General features: G+C 41.6%; 1 protein-coding gene across 7 annotated transcripts in view; it reads right to left on the bottom strand.

Annotated features, from left to right (window-relative positions):
- RCBTB2 (RCC1 and BTB domain containing protein 2) overlaps window positions 1–23261 on the bottom strand; it is a 43437-nt gene extending 20176 nt beyond the window's left edge. For 2 of the 7 annotated variants that reach the window (XM_037799634.1, XM_037799641.1), the window contains exons 1-8: window positions 22499–22727; window positions 6766–7002; window positions 5069–5220; window positions 4691–4841; window positions 2755–2921; window positions 2069–2227; window positions 1824–1931; window positions 690–832 (exon numbers count right to left, since the gene is read on the bottom strand). In XM_037799634.1, the coding sequence (XP_037655562.1) occupies window positions 690–832; window positions 1824–1931; window positions 2069–2227; window positions 2755–2921; window positions 4691–4841; window positions 5069–5194 (854 nt within the window). In that variant the 5' untranslated portion in view covers window positions 5195–5220; window positions 6766–7002; window positions 22499–22727. Of the gene's footprint in view, window positions 1–689; window positions 833–1823; window positions 1932–2068; window positions 2228–2754; window positions 2922–4690; window positions 4842–5068; window positions 5221–6765; window positions 7003–22148; window positions 22476–22498; window positions 22728–22869; window positions 23032–23127 lie in introns of those variants that run through there. The other 5 variants (XM_037799638.1, XM_037799635.1, XM_037799636.1 and 2 more) reach the window with 5 other exon arrangements.

The following is a 23261-nucleotide window of genomic DNA, read 5'->3' as shown; positions in this document are numbered from 1 at the left end:
TTAATTTCTACAATGATTGCAACCCTGGTTTAAAAGAAAAGACAATGAAATATTTTTGCTCCATGCTGCTAGTGTGTCAAGAGTAAAAAGGGAGAGATACAGCCAGGCTTGAGCAATTCAAAAGGCCTTCAAAAATATTATTAGCATAATTTGGAAAATAATTCCGATGTGCTGATTTACTTAACACAACCTTGTCAACAAGTGCACAAAACTAAGTCTTAATTTTCTAACCATTTTACTCTTCCCCACAGAGCTAGCTTGGGAGTTAAAGTAACGAAATACTCCTCGCCTTCTTACCTAGCAAATTCTGTACGTAACTGCGTGACCGTGACCGGCTTCACACCCCATGGGAGGGACTGTCATTTTCTTAAGCCACAAGAGAGATCTCAAATGTTATCGACTTCCTCTTAACAAAGTAAAACAGAAAACAATGAGGAGGGAAAGAGGTAATCTGTGAGGGAGAAGAATAATGTAGGATAGCTATTGGAGGTAGATTAAACATAGGGAAAGAAAATAGAATATTTAACATAGAACAAACCTCCCCAACAATTCAAAGACAACTTTTAATATAAGAAATGAACACAATGTTAAAGCTAGAATATTCTAATTCCTCCACAATTCTGTATCTAGCCTAAGCTCTGTTGACTCACAAAAAGAAATTGGGGTTATTTTGAAAATGCACACATTACCTGTCCTTTTCCACCATGACAGGGGTAGGGTAGGACTGGTTACTTTTACTGCCAGTGCCCAGCTGGCCGTAGGAATTTGCACCCCAAGCATACACTTGGCCTTCATCAGTCAATACTAATGTGTGTGCGTAGCCACAGGCAACCTGGAAGGAGAAAACCCAAGTCCACTCAGGCCTGCAGACAGAAGTGCTTTCACACGGTGGGTTCAGGAGGGGTCCGGAAAAAAGGAAGCAGCAGCCTGTCCTGGGAAGCGTCACGTGAACCAACACCCCCCGAGCTCTCGTTCTGGCCTCACTGCTGAAGATCAGCCTGAGTCCTGGGGCTTGCTCATACCCACTTGTCCAGCTTTAATATGGCATTCACTTGTTGGCAGAGAGCAAAGGGTGCGAGGCAAATATAAGAAATAGGATTTTTTTTTAAATAATTATTTTCTTTTTTCTGATTATAAAATTTTATGTTCAATTTGAAAAACAGAGAAAAGTATCAATGTGAAAAAAAAAAGCCCAAGATCACCCCAGGGTATGCCAGGTTTTTTTTCTGTTTATACACAGATCTAGAACCTACAGCTCTTTCTTTAAATGACTATATCACATAAGCACTTCCGCATTTTGTTTATTTTCACTTAACATGAAGAATAATATAGCACTTTCCCATATCATTAAACATTCTTCGTAAACATCATTTTCATGCCTGCATAATGTCCCATCATATAAAGGTAGCATAATTTATCTAATCATTAACTGACAGTTTGATTAGATAAATTATTACATCTATTTTTAAAATTTAAGTTATCAATTTCTGGCTGTATCTTCTCAACTATTTCTGTAATGACTTTCTCTTTGGTTCCTTAGGACCATTCCCAAGAAGCAGAATTATGGGTCAAAGAGTATGAATATTTTTAAGGCTCTTGAGCTATACAGTGCCCAATTTTCCTTGGAAAAGGTTGTAAAAATTTACATTCCTACAGCTGTGCATGAGGGAGTCCTAAAATTAGGGATTTTCTGATGAACAGCTATAATTTAACTCCGGGAAGAAGAGCTTTTGTCTTCAATGAAGGCATCCGGGCGGCAAAACTTCTCACCTTTGCCCCTGAAGACTTACACGTGTAAACAGAGAAACCAAGAGAGGACTTACCCGCTGGACACGAACGCTTTGCAAAGCTGCTATTCTGCAGGGGGTTGGCTGGTTGCTGCTACTGCCGAGTCCAAGCTGCCCATTGCCATTGTACCCCCAGACGTAGACCTAAGAGGAGACGAGAAACTCAGTGCCCGAGAAAGACAAAAGGCAGTCAAGTCCTACAGTACAAGAAACACACCACACTGGTTGATGCTGACGTGGCAAACAGGAATTTTAAACAAAAGAGGGCCTCACTCTCTTACCTCCCCAGTATCCACTACTGCCATGGAGCACATCTGCCCACATGCAATGTTCACAACTGTCTTATTCTGTAAGCAGCCGGTGACTCTTCGAGGGATTGGCTGATTAGCTGTTGATCCGGATCCTACCTGCCCACAGTTATTATAGCCCCAGGCAAACACCTATTTGAAAGAAGAGAGCAATAAATGAAACACATCCATTTATGAAGTGTCTCAACGCAACGCTAACTTCTCTTATGGCACCTCACCTTTCCTCTTAAAGTGTTTCCTGTCTGTGAATTCTCACAACACAGAGACATTTGTATAAAATCCATTCTTATAAAATGTGTTATTTTATAAAACAGTGTTATCTACACAAACAAACTAATCATTATCGTCAAATCATTATCATATATCACACTTGTAAAAACATCTACATATCCCTCAGTCCTATTTTCCCATATTTGGGGATTTTCCTCTATGCAAACAGTTCCCATCACCAGAACAATATAATGAAAACATCACAGTTATGTAAATCCTTACTACACACAGGTAATATAAGCCCCATAACTGTGAAATGCTAAGACGGATATTAACTGAATTTGAGGGAGGTGGCTATTTTAATGAAATGATGCTATTCCCAGGACAGCTATGGAATCTAAATAATCTTATTGAAAAATACCAATGAGATTTATGCTAATTGTTCTCACCTCTCCATCAGATGTTAGCACCAAGGAATGGAAAGATCCACAGGCAACCTCCACGACTTGTTTGTTTGACAAGTTAGTAGAGACGTGACAGGGAACTAAACCATGATTAGTTGTCCCATTGCCCAGTTGGCTATAAGCATTATGACCCCAGGTGAAGACGTCTCCTTCTGAAAATAAAAAGATGAAACCAGTTTTTAATAGTATGTACTTCATTATATAAAAATATATCATGCATGGTTTTCACAGATTAAAAACTAAAAATTCAGGTGCAAAAAAGACAATCAACTCTCCTATTCCACCAAACTCATTCTCATAAAGAATGTATTTGTACAGTGTTACATTGCTTTCTACCTCAGGCAAATTTTAAAGCAGGCAGTTACGATAGCTGGAAGATAGGTTTTTAATGACTAACATAGAAAAGGCTGCTCAGACTAACAGAAGAATCTTCAATGTCACTTTAATAGTTTCTTCTTCCCTGCAGTTATCTTCAAGCTCATCTGTTATTTCTTCAAACCCAGTAGATTCAGCTGTCTTATAATTGGTGTTGGATAATTCTACTATCTGACATCTTGAGCAGTCGGTTAGGGCCATCTGTTGTATCTGCTGGCTTTCCTTCATGGTGCCTTGTTTCCTTGGGTATCTGGTGATCACTGCCTTCTGCTTACTGCCCTGAAAGTTATTTGTGGGGATTCCCCTGCAGCCAGAATGAAGGAGACCTCTTCTAAAAAGGATCTGCACTGACTTCTATAGTGCCCATAAGGCACTTCCAGGCCAACACCTCTCTAAAAACTTCAAGGCTTCAGATTTTTTATACCTCTGAGTCTGATATGAATTGGACTACACATCCATCTGGGGGCAGGTCCATGGTTACAACCACTCAGGGAGATGTTTCCTTTCTCTCTTTGTTCTCCCTCACTTTGCTTGGAAATCAAGGAATTTGTTTAGTGCCCTGGATATGAGGGAAGTGGCCACTCCTTACTCTGAGAGTGTGGCCTTCGTGGTCCCAGCCTGAAGTGGGAGGTTCTCTGTTGAGTTCCCTCTTAGGCAGGGCTTTGACTTCTGCCCCTGTCACCTCAGATGCACATCCAAACCACCTACTGAGTTTAGAAGGACAGGCAAAGAAGGGCCTTGAAGGCAAAACTGGCTTTGCGCTCTCCTCGAATCTTAGCTCATGTTTCCTCTTAAATTTGGCCTGATAATTGCTTACTACCTTCTTGCCTTCATGAAGATTTTTCAGTATTTCACCTAGACTTTTTAGTTGTTTTCAGTGAAGCAATGGTCTGAATTGTCAAACCTGCCATTACTAATAACAGATATTCCTTATCTTTTAAATGGGAAATATACGAACGAGTATTTCTACAATTTTGCTTACAGTTTAAAGAATACCAATAAAATGAATGCCCAGCTTAAGAAAATCTCTAAGGGTACTTTTTAGTTCTAATATTTTATTAGTCTGAGTTCTTGAGACAGCCATGTGAAAGTTTAATTCCATAGATGACTAATATCAACTTTGGCCGTCCCTCATTGTTTAGCACATGAATCACAAGAATGTTACAAGAAAGAAGGGATCGTGGAATCTAGTCTCTGATTTCAAAGATCAGGACTGCAAAATTCAAGAAAGAGATTTTGCCAGAGCCAGAATTCTACTGCAAAATAATGACACTTATAAAGTATAAACAGAAGGGGTTTACTGGGCTTAAATTGTCATTCATACATCAAAAGTGCCAGTAACAGCTAGCTCCTGCTACAGTATCTGATTGTGCTATTCGGATACACTCTTCATATTTCACCTTGTCCAAAACACAGTCAAGCTCATAGGGCAGAGCTGACAACTCTCGCCCAGTCAAAAGGCAGATTCTCAAGGTAGGAGAGGTCCGAGTCTTGCTTCTCAACAAATAAGGCAATGGCTAACAGGCTACACGTGCTCCCAGCTTACCTGACGTGGCAAGGACAACATGGGGGCCACTCCCATAGCTGAGGCAGGCTATTTTTTTGCCACTTAAAGAATCCAGTCTCCGAGGTTCAATGATGCTCTGGATGTCACCTAACCCCAAACAGCCCGAGCAGTTTGTGCCAAGGGCAAAAATCTGTGACAATTAAAAATCCATTAATTCAAGCAGTTCTAGTTCCGACAGACCTATAAAGCATGTTAAAACAGGCACTGTCCTCCTATGGCAGGGTTGCTTCCTTATATAATAAATAAGAATCAACTTCCATGCTTTTTACTTCAATTCCTCATTTCCTCGAGGGCTTCAACTTAGCAAACCCATGACTAAAATGTGGATGGCTGGGTATTTTTTTTCTTCAAAATTACCTCATCGTTTACTGTGGTGTATATAACTTCGTTGCCAGCACTGCCAAAGACACAGGCCTGACGAATTAACTGCAGTTCTTCCCCAGAACACAGGGTAAAAATTGGCCACTTTCCCACATCTAACATCTTGAAAGATGACAGAGTAGCCTGTACTGGTGGGAAAGGAAAAATATATATTAAGACAAATAATTAAAAAAAATTTTTCCCTGCTCCTTTCACTTCTGAAGAAGAGGGCTCATGCTGCTTTGAGGAGGAATGAGCTGTATCTATTTTTGAGAGGCCTCTGGCAGCTGCAGGAGTCACCTTCACAATTGTAACCAAGCACTGGGGGCGCTGGATTGATCAGATCTTACCTCCTAATATCCCTAAGGACACGGGAATCATCCAAGGCTGAACTTTGGGGAGTTAACCATCTAGCAAGCACTTTAAAAGTTGGCTGTCTTAATTGTAGCCCTAGAAACTTGGCTGGTTAGAATAAAAAGCAAGGGAAAAGGAAAAGAGAAGGAGAGAAGACTGCTATTTCATCTGCTGCCTAAGTCTTCACTGCAGGATGTGTATTAAAAGAGGTATATGAAAGGTTGTAACAAAAATGAGTCCTTGGAAAAATAGGGACAAAAAGTAAGTGAATAATATGGAGGAAGGGGATATGGGACGTTTTGAGTGTTCTTTTTACTTTTCTTTTTATTCTTACTTTTATTTTTTGGAGTAATGAAAATGTTCAAAAATTGACTGTGGTGATGAATGTACAACTATATATATGATGATACTGTGAACAATTGTTTTACACTTTGGAAAATTGTATGGCATGTGAATATATTTCAATTTAAAAAAGTAAATGGGGGGAGGGATATGGGATGCTTTGAGTGTTCTCTTTCACTTTTATTTTTATTTTTGGAGTGATGAAAATGTTCAAAAATGGATTGTGGTGTTGAATGCACAACTATATGATGAAACTGCACAACTGTTATACACTTTGGATGATTATATGGTATGTGAATATATTTCAATAAAATAGCATTTTTTTAAAAAATGAGTCCTTGGGAAAGAACGATGCTGGAGGTAATGCCAAGGAAATGGTCCAGATGTTTCTGTTTAGGGGAAACTATACCTGACCTTCCATTTGAGCTATTAGTGGGTTTCCTCACTCTATGCTACAGTTCTCAGAAAAACAGAAACAACTGGATATATGTATGTATGTACATATATGTGTGTATGTGTGTACACACAAATATATATATAATTTCTCTTATGGGATTTATTTCAAGTGATAAATAAAATCTAGTAGGCCCCACAGGGAAGTGCCCACGCTATGCCCCTTGTCAGCAAAGCCAAAAACCTAAGCTAGTTTCCATTTCATGCAAATCCCTGGCTTGCCCTGAAAACCAAATTTAAATAGAGCCAATCAGTTATCAGCAGCTAACATTCTCATTCCTAAGCAACCACCTGCTCCCCACTTTGTAAGAACCACCCCCCCCCCAAGTAAAATGGAAACTTAACGTCAGCCAATCACATTTCCTCGCTTGCTTGCAGGTTCCCCTTCTATGAGCTTCTCCTTTCTACCTCCTCAGGGGAGTTCCCTTCTACTGCTTTCTGAATGTGGAATCAGGGATGCTGTCTGATTCATGCATTGCTCAATAAAGCTGTGAGATGCAAAACTTCACGAGAAGTTTTTCTTTTAACACAAGGAATTAGCTCACGTGGTTGCGGCAGCTGGCGAGTCTGAAATACACAGGGCAGGCTGGCAGGCCAGAAACTCAGGTAAGAGCTGATGCTGCAGGCTCCGGGCAGAACTTCTTCTTCCCTGATGGGGAGGCGGCCACTCAGATTATGGGGGGCAATCGCCTTCTACAACGCAGCACCTTCCAGGACCTGCTCAGGCTGACACACAAGATCCACCATCACACCTATCCGCACTCGAAGCTGGGGGACTTTTTCTGGGAAGAAACATCCAGAAAGCTTTCAATGTGCATGATACAAAGTTGTTTTAAAAGGCAGTTTGTATTTATTTCCTACAATGGAGACTCGTTTATTTACATAATTTTCCACATTCAAAAATTTTTAAGATGATAACAAGACACATGGGTGGCTGGTATGCCTAATGAATGGCATGTCTGGCCGTTTCCCTGAAGAATCCCGTGCTCTTGCCTGATTGACCCAAAGGAACAAAGGATTTTCTAAGGCCTCTTCTTCTCTTCAGCTCTTCAATCAAGCTTTCCAGAAATGAGTTCTGCTAGAGTTGAGCAGACTAGCTACTTACTTTCTACCAGACCTGAAAGGATATTTCTTGCCCCTTCCACCAGAGAAGGGGAAGGATGGAGGAGAGCTCAAAGCAGCAAGCCTGGCTCCTGGGAAGTCAGCACATGGCTTGCAAGGCTCCCATCCTCATCACTGTTATTACTCAAGGGCCCCCTTCACTCAGACTCTTGGAAGACACAGTGAGGACAGGGGCAGAGGCAGCTGCTTTTACTGCCAGATCCTTGGCCCCTTGAATGGAGCCAAGTATATAATAAACATCAGTTTGGTGAGCAAATGAATATTCATGGCACTTCTTTCCATCCTTACCATCTTGTCCTCTGTAACTCCTTCACTTTGAAGATATCCCCATATCCAGGCCCCTCCACTCCAACAGCCTCCCTCCCTATTTCCCCTAAGCCCATCAACACCACCTAAGACCAAGTCCCCAAACTGAAATTCCCTCCTGATCACAACCAGTAGTCCTAAACTAGTACCCACAGTAAGTTCTGCAGTGAGCAAATGTGACTTTGATCAAAGAGTTGACCCAATGACCACAGCAGAAGACAAGCAGACCCACCTTTTTTTTTTTTCTTTTTCTTGTTCTTATAGCTTTGTTTTTAGGTTTCTATCTTTTTCTGAATAATTTTCACAGAACTCTTGAATGCTGCGGTTAAAAAGGGCCCTAAAGATCATTTTACAGATGAGGAACCTGAAGAAGGGCCAGAGAGCAGCGAGGCAGCCTGTATGTGGCAGAGCCTGAACCAGGGTCCCGGACACTCTGACTCCCAAGCCGGCCCTTCCCTTCACCTCCCCTCGCCTCCCCTCACCTCCCAAGTCCCAAGTCCACACCCTAAGAATGACGCCCTGCATTGGCTTTGGGGCAACACCAATGGTAAGTTCCCCTGCTCAGGTTTCTTTCCACATGTCATCTGGTTTCTGGGTAAAAAGTTCCCCTAAAACGTTAAAATACTGGCACACCTAGTGCTCGCATGCACTTGCAGGGCTCTGGTTACTGCTAACCAACAGGGCAAATAAGCAGCAGTGAAATAAAATCATTGAGAGTTCTTTCCTTGCATGCAGATTTTTGGATTTCCACCTGCCCTGCTACAAAATCAAGCAATCTTTTGGAAGCCTAGAAGCAGGTTGTAAATTCCAACAGTTGCTAAACATCTTTCCTCCAAATCATTAGTTCTGAACTTTCTCCCTGGCCCAACTGCACAAAACCAATAGTATCCTGGCAGGACTCCCACCAACCAGTGGGATTCCAAAGTGTGTTTTTAATGTAGCCAGCAGTCTGCACATTTTGTTAAAGGATGCTACTGGTCAGGAGAATGTTGGATCTACCAGCATCACTGACATTTGCTGAGTGCCAGGGTCTAAAGATATAAAAATGAGACATAATCACATCCTTCAAGGGGCTTACAATTTAATGGGGAAAATTATTACAATATAACCTAAGGACAACAACAGAGATATGAATATACTGCTTTTCAAATCTCTCTCAGAAGGCTGGCTGCTGGAGCTGAGTCATTCAAAACTCATTCTTAAGTCAGTGGAACTGGGAACTTAATTTACACAATCTGCAAATTCACACTTTTTTGAAGTAAATATTTAAAATCAGTCTTAAGGCATGACAGTGGTTCACAGAGCACAAACAGAACAAATAGTTCACAGAGAAAAAATAAACTCTGCTATCCAGCACACTCGTGAGACAATGTATAAAGGACTTGCACACCCAGCACCCTGCCACACGACAGCACTCCCAGTGTGGGAGAAGGCGCCCAGCTGTCCAGTAAGGACCTGGCTGACAAGCGCCAGGCGCGGGCAAAGAAAAATCCAAACTGGGAATAACAGCGTTAGGAAGGAATGAGAGCTTAGCCACATACGTCACTGTGTCCCTAGGTAACGTATAACCCTTTTATTGCCAAATACAACCACCCCAGGTGAGAAGTCATCCCAAGCCAGCCTTCCTTGATGGCTTTGCGAGTCCACCTCCCCCATCTTTAGCAGGCAACTGTTTGGGAAAAGCAAAGTAGAGCGCTTTTTAATATTAGCTCAAAGAAAGCATAATTAAGGAAATATATCTGCCATAAAATTAGAAACCAAAAGCCATTTTATTATTCCTTCTTTTGAGTACCACCCATATTATAAATATGCTTCTCTGTCAATATGAAGAATCCAGTGGATTATGATACTTCACTTAATTACAGAATGTCACAATTCAATTGAAAACACAGCATATATTAATAGAACCAAAATTACATGTTGGGCCTATCTAGCAAAAAAAAAAAAAAAAAGCCCTTGAAAACATAACGCCAGTGCCTCTCCTTTTGAGTGTTTCCTGGCAGTGTGTCACTTTGTATGTACTAAAGTAATTTCATTCCTTGTTCTATGAATCCATTCTTTTATTTTGCAAAATCTGTTCCTAGAAAAGAGTTGGTATTTTTCTATTATCATTTTGTAAGAACCTCAAGTTCTCTATTGCTTTTACAAAGTATTCTTGCATTTTCCTACCAGGGCTGACAAACATTTCAAACAAGCTCACAGCAATCCCTCAGCTGAGTTTCAGAAACTCTGCCATCTTCATACACCAATGTTTGCTTTGTAGAATTGTTTACATTCACATGTTGCCCTCATTTTATTAAAAAAAGAAAGAGTGGAAATCAGAAAATCCCAAGTCAATAGTGACAGTTAACATTAAGTTGTTAAGTGTAAAGAGCACATATTTTGCAAATTTAATTAGGAGAAGCTGGAAATCATGACGCATGTTGAAAGCTGTGACACTTCTCACGTCACTTGGACACTGCTGACTGGACTTACATGCTAGATGACTGTAATGTTTAGATGCGACAGAAAGAAAAAAATTAAAGATTATCTATGATGAAGTAAGAACATATCACCCATGATGAGGTATTTTACATTATCTTTTTTAAGCTCTGGGAATGCAGGAAAGTGCTCTCTGTGAAGGTTAGATGGCCTGTACTCCTCAGTCAGCTCAAAGGTCCCCTTCTCGGGGAACCCTTTCCTGACCCCTGAGACAATATCGCCAGGTCCCCGCTGCCCCCCTTAGCATTCTGCACACCCATGACAGTATCTGTTAGCATCTCAGTCACACACTGTGAGCCCCACAAGGACAGATACTATCTGTTCTTCTTCCTGCATCAGGCAACCAACAGACGTTTGATGAAGTATGTTTTATGCAACAGAAAATACATGCACCAAGGGCTCATGATTTTTCCTAACCTTGCCACGTTCTCCATAGAAAAGGGAAGTTCTCCTTCCATGTGGACTCAGTCTTGTGCAGTGTCTGAGGAAAGAGCATGTGGCAAAATCAAGATCCCATCTGTCGGATGGAATGAAGCAGGCTAAAATGACTTCACTTCCAGTTAACAGAGAAACTGAGTTCAGCTCAACTATGAAGGAAGATGAGGAAGTCAAGCTTTAGGCACAGCAGTTAACAGCTATCATACCCAAACGGTGTTTTAACTGTTCTGGAACTACTGGATGGCCTCTTGTGGGAATCCTCCTACTAAGGCCTGGAAGAGTTAACCCAGGACAATTACAGGTTCTTAAATCTTTGAGGACATGAGCAGGAAATTTTCATTTTTAGAACTGATTTACTATGGATAGTGAAAAATAAATTTTAGTCATTGATCAACTTTTCCATGGGATTGGAAATTTCCAAATCTCTGTGAAGAGCAGTCTTATCAATTCTCAGTTCTACTGAAGGGAATATGATTTATTAAGCTGGAAAGAAAAATAAATCAAGAATGAATGAATGAAAAAAATGAATGAATGAATGTGGCTTTGTTATCCTGGACTTCAACAGAAAATCTGCAACAGCCGCCATCAAATATGTAGCAACAACACTGAATTTTCTTGCCTTAATAACCTCCACAAGGACCACTTTCTACCACACAGAAATAAGAGCAGAAGCAGCCACATCAGAAGATACGCACTGTGTTATCTGGACTGTGGTTCAATCTTTTCACAGTCAAGTATCCCAGCACTAAAAATAAATAAACAAACAAAATATTCTCCCTTCCCCTAAAAGCAATTTAGTGAAACTTTATTTAATAATACTTTTCTGATTTATTAGATCTATTTACTTTAATACACTCTATACTTCAAATACTGGCATGAGAACATTCTGATATTATCCACCAGCAGAACTAGAGCCTTAGACAGGTAAAAACAACAATCAAAATAAGGTCAAGTTCTAAAAATGTTCCTTATCAATGTTTTATATGCCCTTGAAGAAACCGGGGAATTTTATTTTTCACTTCAGCTGTATAAAGGTCTCTCAAATATAAGGAACAATCATACATTCAGAATCATTATAACTCTTAAACTATGGCAATCTAATAGCTAATCATTATTTCTATTGTTTGGAAACAGATCCAAGAAAGATAGTTTAGTTTTTTAAAGGAAAACCAGGATTTTCTGACTTCTAAATGAATAAAACTTGACCTGATTGCCAATATGGAAAGGCACGTTGCCATATTTAATTCACACTCACCACACATTATCTAGGCTATTTTTTAGTAAGTGTCCTGAAATCCTACTTATTAAACACCCAGCATGACTACCCTTGAGCTGCTCCGGATCACTTCCTCTCTACTTCCCGACACTTCTTTGCTTCTCCTTCCTCTTTCCCTCCCCCTCCGCCCCTCCACCTCCCTCCCTTCCTTCTTCTAACTTGACTTACGGCACTTTTCACATTCTGCCTCTGGAGGTAGTTATTCCTATGTGGTTATCTTCTCTATTAATCCGACAACTCTTTAAGACAGGGGACCACAACCTGCTTGTGGCTCACTGCAGCACACAGTGTATTTGCTGGGGGTCCTCAGAGTGCGGCTTTTTGTAAAGTGGGGCCTGCCAAGTCTGAGGATTCCTTTCTCTGCCGCATCCTAACTGGAAACACCTTTTTCATATCCACCCTAAATTTACAGGAACAAAAAACAAAAAGAGGAGAGGGAGAAAAAGAGGCAGGAAGAGGAGAGAGAGGACAAAAGGAGAGAAGGGGAAACAAGGGGGACCAAAGGAAATAAAAGAGAGGAGGAAAGGGGCCAAAGTAGAGATGTGACTGTTTCCCATTATACGATGGGCCATGTTTGGCCCTGACAGAAGGAAAATCTTGCTAATGAGCTGAGATCACAAAACAGTAATTCCCTGGGTTTTAAAGGAGGATGATAAATAGCTCTGCTCAATGTCTTTGATTAATTTTAAGTATAATAAACTCTTTAAAAATCAAAAAGGTGGGGAAATAGCTCAAGCTATTTGACTAATCAGATTAAAACAAAATTGCACATGTGACATATGGGAATTACCATATTCAAAGAAATAACGTTTGGTAAATTTAAGATTAGCATAATTTCATTTTTCTTGATCAGAAAGTCCTCCAAGATTGAAAAATGATTCAAGATTAATTGCTACTGTATAATGCTGTCAAAAATTCTGAAGTCTTAGCATTGCAGAAAAACAGGGCTGACTTTTTTTTTCACATCATCCCAGTGCCATACATACATAACAGTGAAAACACAGTTTCCCCAATTTGCACTATTTGAGGAAATAGAGTTTGTGAAATATATGTGTGGATTATAGCGATCTTACCTACTTTCCACATGCCTCCACCAGGCTACTATTAATAGTATAATGATACATACTCTTCTAAAAATCCACAATAGACACACAGCACACCACATCCTTGGTGGGATAAACATATGTATTCCAAATAACAACAGTCACCATAGTAAGTTCAAATGCGCAGCTCCCCTGTGCCAGGCACTAAGTGCTTTTTCCATTATCTCATTCAATCTTTATGATCTTAAATGAAACCGGGACAACCACTGCCTCCATTTTACGGCTGTTTTTCAATTACTTGACCAGTGATCAGCAGCAGTCAGGGTCGGAGCCAGTGTTTGAACCCAGGGCTGATTCCAAAGCCTTTGCTCGTAGACACTCCACCACATGCAGGGATATTTTCAGCTTTTCCTGGGTATATTCTAAACAGTTTTATTCTATACTGATTAGGAACATTCTCTCCAAAAATATTTGCACCTGATCGGTTTTAAATTTCTGGTGCCCAGTATTCAGTCATCTTTCATCCTGTTTCTTCTAATCCTTGTTAAGTTGTCTTCTAAGGTAAGGTTAAAGTGACCGAAAATACAATCACATAAGTAAATTCTATTAGAGAAAAACCGAGAAGGAAAAGAATAACACCATCTTGCAACTTTAACAAGTCATTAACTGAGAAAAATGCAGTTTAAAAACTATCAGCTATATTTATCATAAGACAGTCAGCAGGAGAGGGGCTCACTAATAAAAAGAAAATTAGAACTGTAAAACGTAACTTGGGAATATCATACTGTAAGTATCAGGAAAGAGCTTCAACAATTGGGCACTAAAGCTAATGAAAAAAATATTTAAGAAAGAAAATTGAATCTATAGTATTTCAACGTGGAAAATGCAAGGGAAACCACCTGAAATGTGGGAAAAAAAAAAAAAAGCGCAAAATTTAAAAACTTATAGAAGAAAATATTTTTATGACCTGAAGGCAGCGAAGATTTCTTCAAGACAAAAGCATAAACCACAAAGAAAAGATCGATAAATTTTACTACGTTAAAGCTTAAACTTTGGCATAACAAGACACAACAAACAAAAGGAAAACCATGCCACAGAATGGGAGAAAATATTTGCAATATTTACTATTTTATTTTATTTTATTATTTATGTAACTGACAACTGGTAAAGAATTAGTATTCAGAATATATAAAGAATGCCTGCAAATCAAGAAGAAAAAGACAACCTAATTAAGAAGCAGGCAAAGGACACAGGCAATTCACAGAAGAAACTAATAAGCATATTAAAAGATGCTCAAATTCCCCATGGAGTTTATCATGGAAAGGCAAATTACAGTCACAATGAGACAGACATCATCCATTTCATCTGCCAAAATTAAAAAGAGATGATACTTAGTGTGGGTGAGGGGAGTGTCAGCGAGAGGAGTGTCAGTGAGGATGGATGTAGATCAAAAGGAACACTCAGACTGCTAGAGGGAACAGAAATTGATACACCCACTTTAGAGAGCAACTCAACAAGATTAACACCAGAGCAGTGGCTTTCAGTCTTTTTGATACCTATACACAACTGAAACAAAAGTTTCACAAAGTAATTCTTGCCCTTACTATCTGAGAATGCTTGGTGGTATCTTCTTTTCTATCTTATTCTAGTCTATTCTATCGTACCCTATTTAATCCTATTCTATTTCATGTTAAAAAGAAAGTTCTGGTCTCACTCCACTACACTGATTTCGAGATCACTAAAAAGCCATGTCCTGCAGTTTGGAAAACACTGGTTCGGGTGAACTCTGGCACAGAGGCACAACAGAACTGGTACAAGAGTGCTCACTTCACAACTGTTCGCAATAGCAAAAAATCAGAAACAGCCTAAGGAGCCATCAAGAGGAGAACTGATCAACTATGGCACACAGTTAATACACAGCAATTAAAATAAGTTATCTACTCAGCCAAACTCTGCAAATAAACTCACCACCCTCCCCCCTACATGGGCCATGACTCCCAGGGTGGAAGTCTCCTTGGCAACATGGAAAGTGACTCCCAGGGATGAGCCTGGCCCTGGCATCCTGGGATTGACAGTGCCTTCTTGACCAGAAAAAGGAAAAGAAATGAAACAAAACAAAGTTTCAGTGGCTAAGAGATTACAAATAGAGTCAAGAGGTCATTCTGGAGGTTACTCTTATGCAAGCTTCAACTATACAAGCAATTTGCCACAGTATGCCAAGCCCCAACCAACGGTATTCCTGAAAACCCTAAAGAACACCCTGGGCTCTAAGACTCGATGAATGTTTTACCTAGTAAGTTTATTTTTTCAGAAACCTAAAGACTCCAGATTGTTCCTAGGCCAGATAAGACCTGAAACCCAGAGATACCAGTCTTCAAGAACATCAACCAATTTCATTCCTCTACCCCATAATGTTGACACCCCTTTTGGGCACAAAGAAGTTAGAATGGTCATTTCCCAGATGTCCCTGATGACTGAGAGAGTGATCAAATGTGAGGGAGGAGTTACAACTAAGAAGTTAGGATTTAACAAATGGTGATGACTACTGAATCATTATATAGGTAAGTCTTTTTAGTTTCTAGTGTATTAGATTAGCCAGAAGGAAATACCTGAAATTGTTGAACTGTAATTAAGCAGCTTTGACCTTTGATAATGATTATATAACTATATAGCTTCTATCTTGTGACCGTGTGATTGTAAAAACCTTGTGACTGACATCCCAGTTATCCAGTGTATGGTTACATGAGTAATTAAAGGAAGACATGCATGGGGGAAAAAAAAAGCTAGGGTAGGGGGTAGGGAAAGGGAGTTAATGCTTAAATTGTGCAGTTTCCATTTGAGTTGATGGAAAAGTTTTGGTAATGGATGGTGGTGATGGTAGTACAACATCGTGAATGTAATTAACAGCACTGAATCACATATTTGAATGTGGTTTAAAGGGGAACTTTTAAGTTGTATATGTTACTAGAATAAAAATTTTTTAAAAACAAACCATAGGACTATACAACACAGAGAACCCTAATGTAAACCATGGACTGTAGTTAATAGTACAATTGTAATAATATTCTTTCATCAGTTGTAACAAATGTACCAGACAAGGTGTTGATAGGGGAAGTATATGGGGGCTTTGTATTTTCTGCATGATTTTTCTGTAAACCTACAAATTCCTTAATAAAAATTAAAAAAAAAAAAAATTATCTAGACTCAACAGATAAATATCTGAAACAACAGATGACGAAAACACTAAGTCACAGAATGATACACAGGGTACACTATGTGATAAAGTTTAAAAGCATGCAGAATACTATAATGTATTATGGACACTGACATATACATGGCTGGACTCTGATAGGAATGCTTTCATAGTAAAGTCTTGATTGAGATAATACCAAAGACAAAATTTCCCAAATGGTTCCATCAATAAAGTGGTACAATATGGCTTTTCTATCTGATAGAATTTTCAAGATTTTAAGCTTAACTTAAATTAATCATCTCAGTATGAGAGGATAAGGTTACCTAATGTTAAGGAAAACAAAATCTTGGGATCAGAACACCACCATTCTAATTTTGCCTTTACCACTGACACTGCAATTCCATGAAGGCTGGATAATGACAACTCTTAAACAAACCACAATTTCTTTTTTCCATCTGTAAAATAAAAATTTATCTATACCACAAGAAGAAAATGACTAAAAAAGATAGACAATGTACCTGTATTTTTAAATGCCATGGAAGAAAAATCTGAAAGAAGAAAAAAATGTTTAACATCCATGTAATAGAACGGAGGATGTGATTCCTACTTCTGGTCTGAATCTGCTTACAGGTTTCATCCTTTTCTGCACAGGAGAGCTGTTTTAGGTCCTAGCTGCTAAAGCAAATACCGTACAAAGGACTGGCTTAACAATAGGAATTTAGTGGCTCACGGTTTCTAAAGCTAGAAGGCTTGCTTCCTTCCGGGATCAGTATCTTCTGGCCAGCAATCTTTGGGATTTCTTGCCTTTTCCATCACATACGGCAGCATCTTCTCCTTTCTCTTCCAGGTTCTGTTGACTTCCAGCTTCTGGCTTCTCCCCATGGCTTCTCTCCCCACATCCAATTTCCTTTGCTTATAAGGCCTTCTTAACTAATAACATCTTCAAAGGTCCTATTTACAAACGGGTTCACACACAGGACAAGCGCTTGGGACCTGAACATGCCTTTTGTGGGGGACACGACTCAATCCCCAACAAGGGCCATCGATGTTGCGTGTAGACCCAGAGCAGAGGCTGGCATTTGGTGTTGGAAAGACCTTCACAGAGACATTCTCGTGGCATAAGATCACCCACACATTCCCAACTAAATGTTACCTTACTAGTTTTTCCTTGTATGTTTGGTTTGGGATATAGGACCTGATTCATGTACACAGGTCATTATTCATATTGAAAAGTGCCTTGTGCTTGGCAAAATAGTTTCTTATATATTTCCTCATCTTGTTTAAAGTCATTAAAAATTGTGATATTGTAGAATGTTGTTGAACTGATATTTGCCTTGCAAATATTTACAAACAGGTAACAGGGTATAAGTATCTTCTCCAAGGTGAGGCTCCAAAGTCATTCAGTGGCTAGAGGTTCGAGTTTTGCAAGAGTACTTTCTCAAAAGTAAGTATATATCAGTTAAGGTAATCCTTTGAGTCACATTTCCTACTTTGTTTTCCTAAACTAGCACGAATTCAATCATTTATTTCCAAATTATCTGCTTTGGGACAGACAGCTCCTTATACTGATGTAACATATTTTGAGAGTCTTCCCTACACTGTTAATAACTACACAATTGAAGACAGGTGGGCAGGAAAACAGACTTTTGGTAACTGAACATGATAAACACAGCCACCCTAATCCTCACACAGAACAAGTCAAATAACTCATTTCACTGTACAAAGCATATATTAGGGCAGTCTCTACAAATTACAATTGGTAAAGTAATTAGTATGTCTGCCATACAATATTACTTGGTAATACCTCTGACCTAAATAACTAATTAAGCTGATTATAGGACATACATTGATTTGCATAATTCATTTAACAAATATTTAGTGCCTGCAGTAGGCACTGAGTCAGAAGCAAACATATTAGAAGAATATAAATTATGTAGAATAAAAGGATTTCCAGCTCTTACTTGCTCATGCCGATGTTACTCAAACCTACTGGTATCGGAGAGCCTTAAGAGCTAGTAAACTGGATATACTGTAACAGCATTTTCCATGGAAATTATTATTTTGCAGTTAATCAGAAGCTGCTAAATGCTGCTAACTGTTCTCCAGATGTAATCCCAGAAGAAAAAGTGGAAAAAGTTAGGAATTTCTGCAGAGAAAGCCCAGTGTTACAGATTTTTTACTCAATTTAATAATGTGAAGTCAACTCTAAAACTACCCTTGAGAAATAAAATATATAAGAAAGTTTTCTTGCAATATAGAACTCAAGGCTTTTAACAAATTCTCCTATCTGGGCAACACATTTGATCGTCTTCTTAAAAATCAAAGAAACAGGAAGGTAGAGAAAGCCAATGTCTTTTAGGACACCAACATCACTGTCCTGATGAGCAAAGGCCAGTGGCAAAGGTGGCTTCCAACCATATGCTTAAGCTGAATCATTAGATGGCACCTTTAATAGTTTTGATTTGTTTTAGTGTCACATATAAGTTATGTTTAATATAAAATAAAACTTGATCCCAATTGTCACCTGCAAAAAAGGGTAAGTCACCTGTAATTTAGCTCCACGTGAATGGGATGTCATAAGTCAATGACAAAGCAAGGTAAGATACCCACACAGCTGCTAACTAAAATGGCACAGTTATAAACAGAATGAAAAAAACTAAAAACACTACCCAAACTAAAGCACAACTTCAAAGGAAATGGCCCTACCATAAGTTTATGATAAACAGCACAATGACTTGTAAAACACAGAAACACAGTTGCTGTTCTAATTGTAAAAACATGTCCAAATTTCACCAGGAGTGAGTGATGAGAGAGATCTTCAGTCCAAAGCAAAACTATTGAGTTTGAAGAGAGTATTGAGCACATTATCGTAGGTCTTTTCACTCACTTTCAGGAAAAGTATCACTCTCATAATCGATGAGAATTACGTAAATATTTTAAATTGTTATACTAGCTCAAAGGAGCTGGTATTTGAGGCTCATCTGTAGATCTAATTGAAATGTAGCTCATTGTAGATTCAGTCCAACTAAAAAAAAAAAAACCGTAACATGTCTATTAAAGAGAATCCTAGCTGTAAAAGGTCTCTGCCCCACAATGTAAATATTCTTTCCATATGGTAAGCCCTCTTAGCGTTGGTTCATTTCTATTTGGGGTTCCTTTTGTTCACTGTCATATGCAGTTCAGCATAATATAGGACATAGGACAGTGTATGCATAGCAGTTATTCGCTCAGGCTAGATTAGCAAGGCTGAAGACATGCAGAAGACTCCAATGTCAGATTAATGCTGAAAAATACTATTACGGCTCAAATTTCCTGGAGACCTTCAAGTTGCTGGGATAGGATCACCACGTTAACTAGACACATGCTCCTTCAGAGAATGAAAGCCAGAAGGCACCTGTCACCTTCCACTGATGGACACTATGAATATCCCATTGAGGAAGGTATGCTCTCTGCTCCTTGGAAGTTAAGTATCCTCATGTGGCCCTCTATTTTCAACCCTGAAGAGAAGCCTTTGATGTCACTCTGCAACCCTGCTAATTCCAAACCTAGTCTCAAATCTCCCTTTCTTGGACAATTTTGATTTGTAGTAATTCTACTCCAGTAAAACCTGGAAAGTAGCAGTATCTTAGGGGCGTTCTAATTTCATTTAAGCCAAATGATAAAACCAACATCGAATTCAACAGTCTCTGAGGGCATAAGCAAATCCTATAGGTTCACTTCTTCTATAGCTCTAGATTGCTTCTGATATTTGAACATAAAGTATTTGTAATCTACTCAAGAGAAGGACCTGAGGGAAAACACATTTTACTTTCTAAAATCATTCCTCTCCATTAGCCTTTTTCTCTAAGTCTCCTTTAATTATGGACAGAAATTTGGTCAGCCTTGTCTGATTCATTCAGAAATCTCTGAGACATAATTTAATACCTTGAAACATGATATACCAGGTGATTTAAGCTCCTCTCCAATGTAGTTCCAAATAAAGAAAAGCCTTGACTCCTCTTAGAAAAGAGCTTCACCAGACATCCATAGTAAGAAAGAACATCAAGAAGCATTGGCAAAAGGCAGTAAACTGTGAAGAAAATGTGCAGTTCTTGTCAGCACATCTGTAGCATCCGCTTGGTCAGGCTCTTCCATTTAAGAGGCCAGGCTCTTCATTTCATGTTTCAAGTCACAGTGTAAAAGCCTGAATAAATTGAGCTCTGCTGGAAAAAATTTCTTCACTTACATACTAAGAAGGATGGTAGCATTTTTCACAATGGTAATGCTAGGGATCCCCACAAGAGATGACTTAGACAATGGCAAAGAACAATTTCTTCCAGAAGGATGTTTAAGTCTAAAAGTCGGTTCTCTATCTTGAACACCACCTTTGGTTTATTCTTCAGACACACTGCAACCATGCTGTTTAAAATTGCAACCAACACTTGCACTCCCAATCCTCCTTCCTTGCTCTCCTTTTTCATTTTTTTCTTATAGCAGTTATAATTTTCTAACATAATAAATAACTATGTTTCTGGTCTATCATTCTTTGAGAGAGTGTAACCTCCCCAAAGACAGGGATCCTTGCCTACTTTGCTCACTGATATATCCCAGCCACCTATGACAGGACCTGGTACAAACAGTTAATCAATATTTGTTGAATGAATGAGTAAGTGAATGAATCCACGTTGAAGGTTCAGAATCTAATCTCTCTGGAGGTAGCTGGATTCCAATTTCATTTATACAATTAGGAAACACCTTCTGAGCTGCCATTATGGGGGGAACAGATTATTACCCAAACAAACAGGTAACACCAAACTAGTGATCAGTGCTTCGAAGCAAAATGGAGCAAGTAAGAGTCTGGAATGGGAGAGTAATGGCTATTGTAGAGGATGTCATCTCTCGGGAAGTGCTGGCCGCCTTTTTGAGACTTGAACGAAGCCAGGGAGTGGGAAAGGGAGCAAAGAGCATTGGAAATAACCTGCCCAGCTCCTGGGGCGGGGCCCGCTTGGCAAGCCCAGAACGGGCAAGAAAGCCAAGCAGAGGGGACGGCGTGTGCAAGAATGTGGCGTTCCAGCTGCCTTTACCAGGGACTTAATAACACGAATAAAGCCGAAAGTCCGAGGAAACGCAGAGATTTACGTTTCACCCAGAGAACTCAAAATGTCAGTTCTGGGAGCCAAGCGGCTCCTCTATTCTAACCCCCAAAGGTCTCTATCAGCACAACAGATAAGATTACAAAGCAGGCTGTAATGACGCTGCTAAAAACAGGCACTTAACGGACCTAAGCGGGAACAGAGCCAGGAGACCCGATAAACATCAACAGCGACTGCCCCCGCGCGTATGGGGAAGCAGAGCCTCGTCCCCATGTACTGCCTGTGGACTCAACCACGTTCCCTCGGCGCCCACGAAGACTGCGTGGCCACAGGCCTTGCGTGATAATCCGGAGCGCCAGGCGTTTCAACATTTTGTGTAACTTGGCAAAGAACAAAAGCAAAAGGTTCGTCTGAACTCGCCACCCCAACTAATCAGGAAGTTCTCCCCCGGCTAGGGTGGAGCGCTCGGGAGAGTTTTTAAAGGGGGACGCTCTCTACAGACGAGGCTGGAAGTGAAGCTTTACCGCGCTTTCTCCTATCCCTACACTGCCATTCCGAAACAGTTCCGCCTAACTTCGTCTTACTCCCCTCGTTAACCGCGTGACGCGGGGATCCACGTTAGAGAGCGCACTGACAAGGAGGTAGCGGGTCGGCCTGGGCCCAGGGGCTGGGTGAGGAGATTCGCGGGGCGGAAGGCGGGTGTCAGGGCCACAGAGAGGAAAACAGCAGCCTGCGCTAAGAGGGGGAGTGCCGAGGGAGGAAGGGGGGCGGGTCTCCACCGGAAGCCCCTCCCCGGAGACCTGAATAACGCAGGGAAGCACTGGAGCGGGAAAGCCCCGGGCGGCGCGCCTGCGACGCCGGCGACCTCCAACGGGACGCGTCAGACCCGGCCGCCGGGCTCGCGCATGCGCAGAACCGCCTAGACCCGAAGCCCGGGAGGGTGTGTCGCCCCATAATCGCGAGCCCAAGCCCCACTGGACAGTTGACGCATACACACCAACGCCCCTGCCCGCAGCCTGGCGAGCGTGTGGCCCCAGAACCGCACGCCCTACCGCCATCAAAGGGCTCGCGCACGCGCAATGCGCTTCTACCCGCGGCCTGGGGAGGGGTGGCGCCTTGGACCCGCACGCCCAGCCCCCGCCAGCGGGTTCGCGCACGCGCGGCGACGCCTCGGCCCGCGGCCCAGGCGAGGGCGTCGCCGGGGGAGCCGTACGTGAGTCGTCGCGGCACGGGGGCGGTCTGGTCGCGGGGGCGGGGCGAGGTGGTCCGCGGCCCGGAGACCCGGGAGCGGTCCGCCTCGTGCCCGGCGTCCCCCTCAGCCTCCCACGCCGGCCACCATCCCCTCACCTCAGCTCAGGCCCGAGCGGCGTCCGCTCCGCCTCCTGGGCCGCCGTTACTGCTCGGTCCAGGGCCTGGAGCCGCGGCGAGTTGGCGCCTCCCCCTGAACCGGCCCGGCCTCGGCAGGATGCGCTCGAGCGCCCGCCGGAGGAGCGGAGCGGAGGGGAGGGGAGCGCCCACGAAAGGCGGGCGCCGGCGCTTCGCGCTTCCTCCCCTGCTCTCCCCGGCTGCCCACTGCCACCCCAGCCCCCCCTCTAGCCCGCTCCCCCTCCCCGCGTCTCCGAGCGGACCCCCAGGGCCGGGCGCCGCCTCCCCTTCCGCCTTCTCCCCGGAAGTTGCTGTGGGGCCCCCAAAGTCTTGGGAAATCGCAGAAACCTGACCTGAAAGGATGGGGCGCGGATGACGATGAAGAAATCAAGGTCTCCCCAGTCTGTCTCCCCAAGCTCGTCTCTGTTTCCTTGCAGCGATGGCCCTCCATTAGGGAGCCCAGGTCGCTTCCTTCTTATGGGTTCCCGCTACTTTGATCTAATGGCTATGGGGCTGAGCACCGGCTCCCCTCTTGCTCTCAGAGAAAGTACAAATGCCAAAATGAATGATGTGTGCTGGGGGCGTGGGGGGGGGGTGGTGACCTGAGTTACCTTGGGGCCGAAATATTCTGGAACAACCGCTCTCTCCCGTTAATTTGTAGTAATCTCTTCTATTACATTGCACGTCCCATTGGCCTTAATCGGGTTTAGTAAAATGCGCCGCACCTTTGTAATGTGCAATCATT

The sequence above is a fragment of the Choloepus didactylus genome, chromosome 12 (assembly GCF_015220235.1).
Source record: "Choloepus didactylus isolate mChoDid1 chromosome 12, mChoDid1.pri, whole genome shotgun sequence".
NCBI lineage: Eukaryota > Metazoa > Chordata > Mammalia > Pilosa > Megalonychidae > Choloepus > Choloepus didactylus.
The sequence above is the reverse complement of the archived record's forward strand: the minus strand, read 5'-3'. Positions and strand labels throughout refer to the sequence as shown.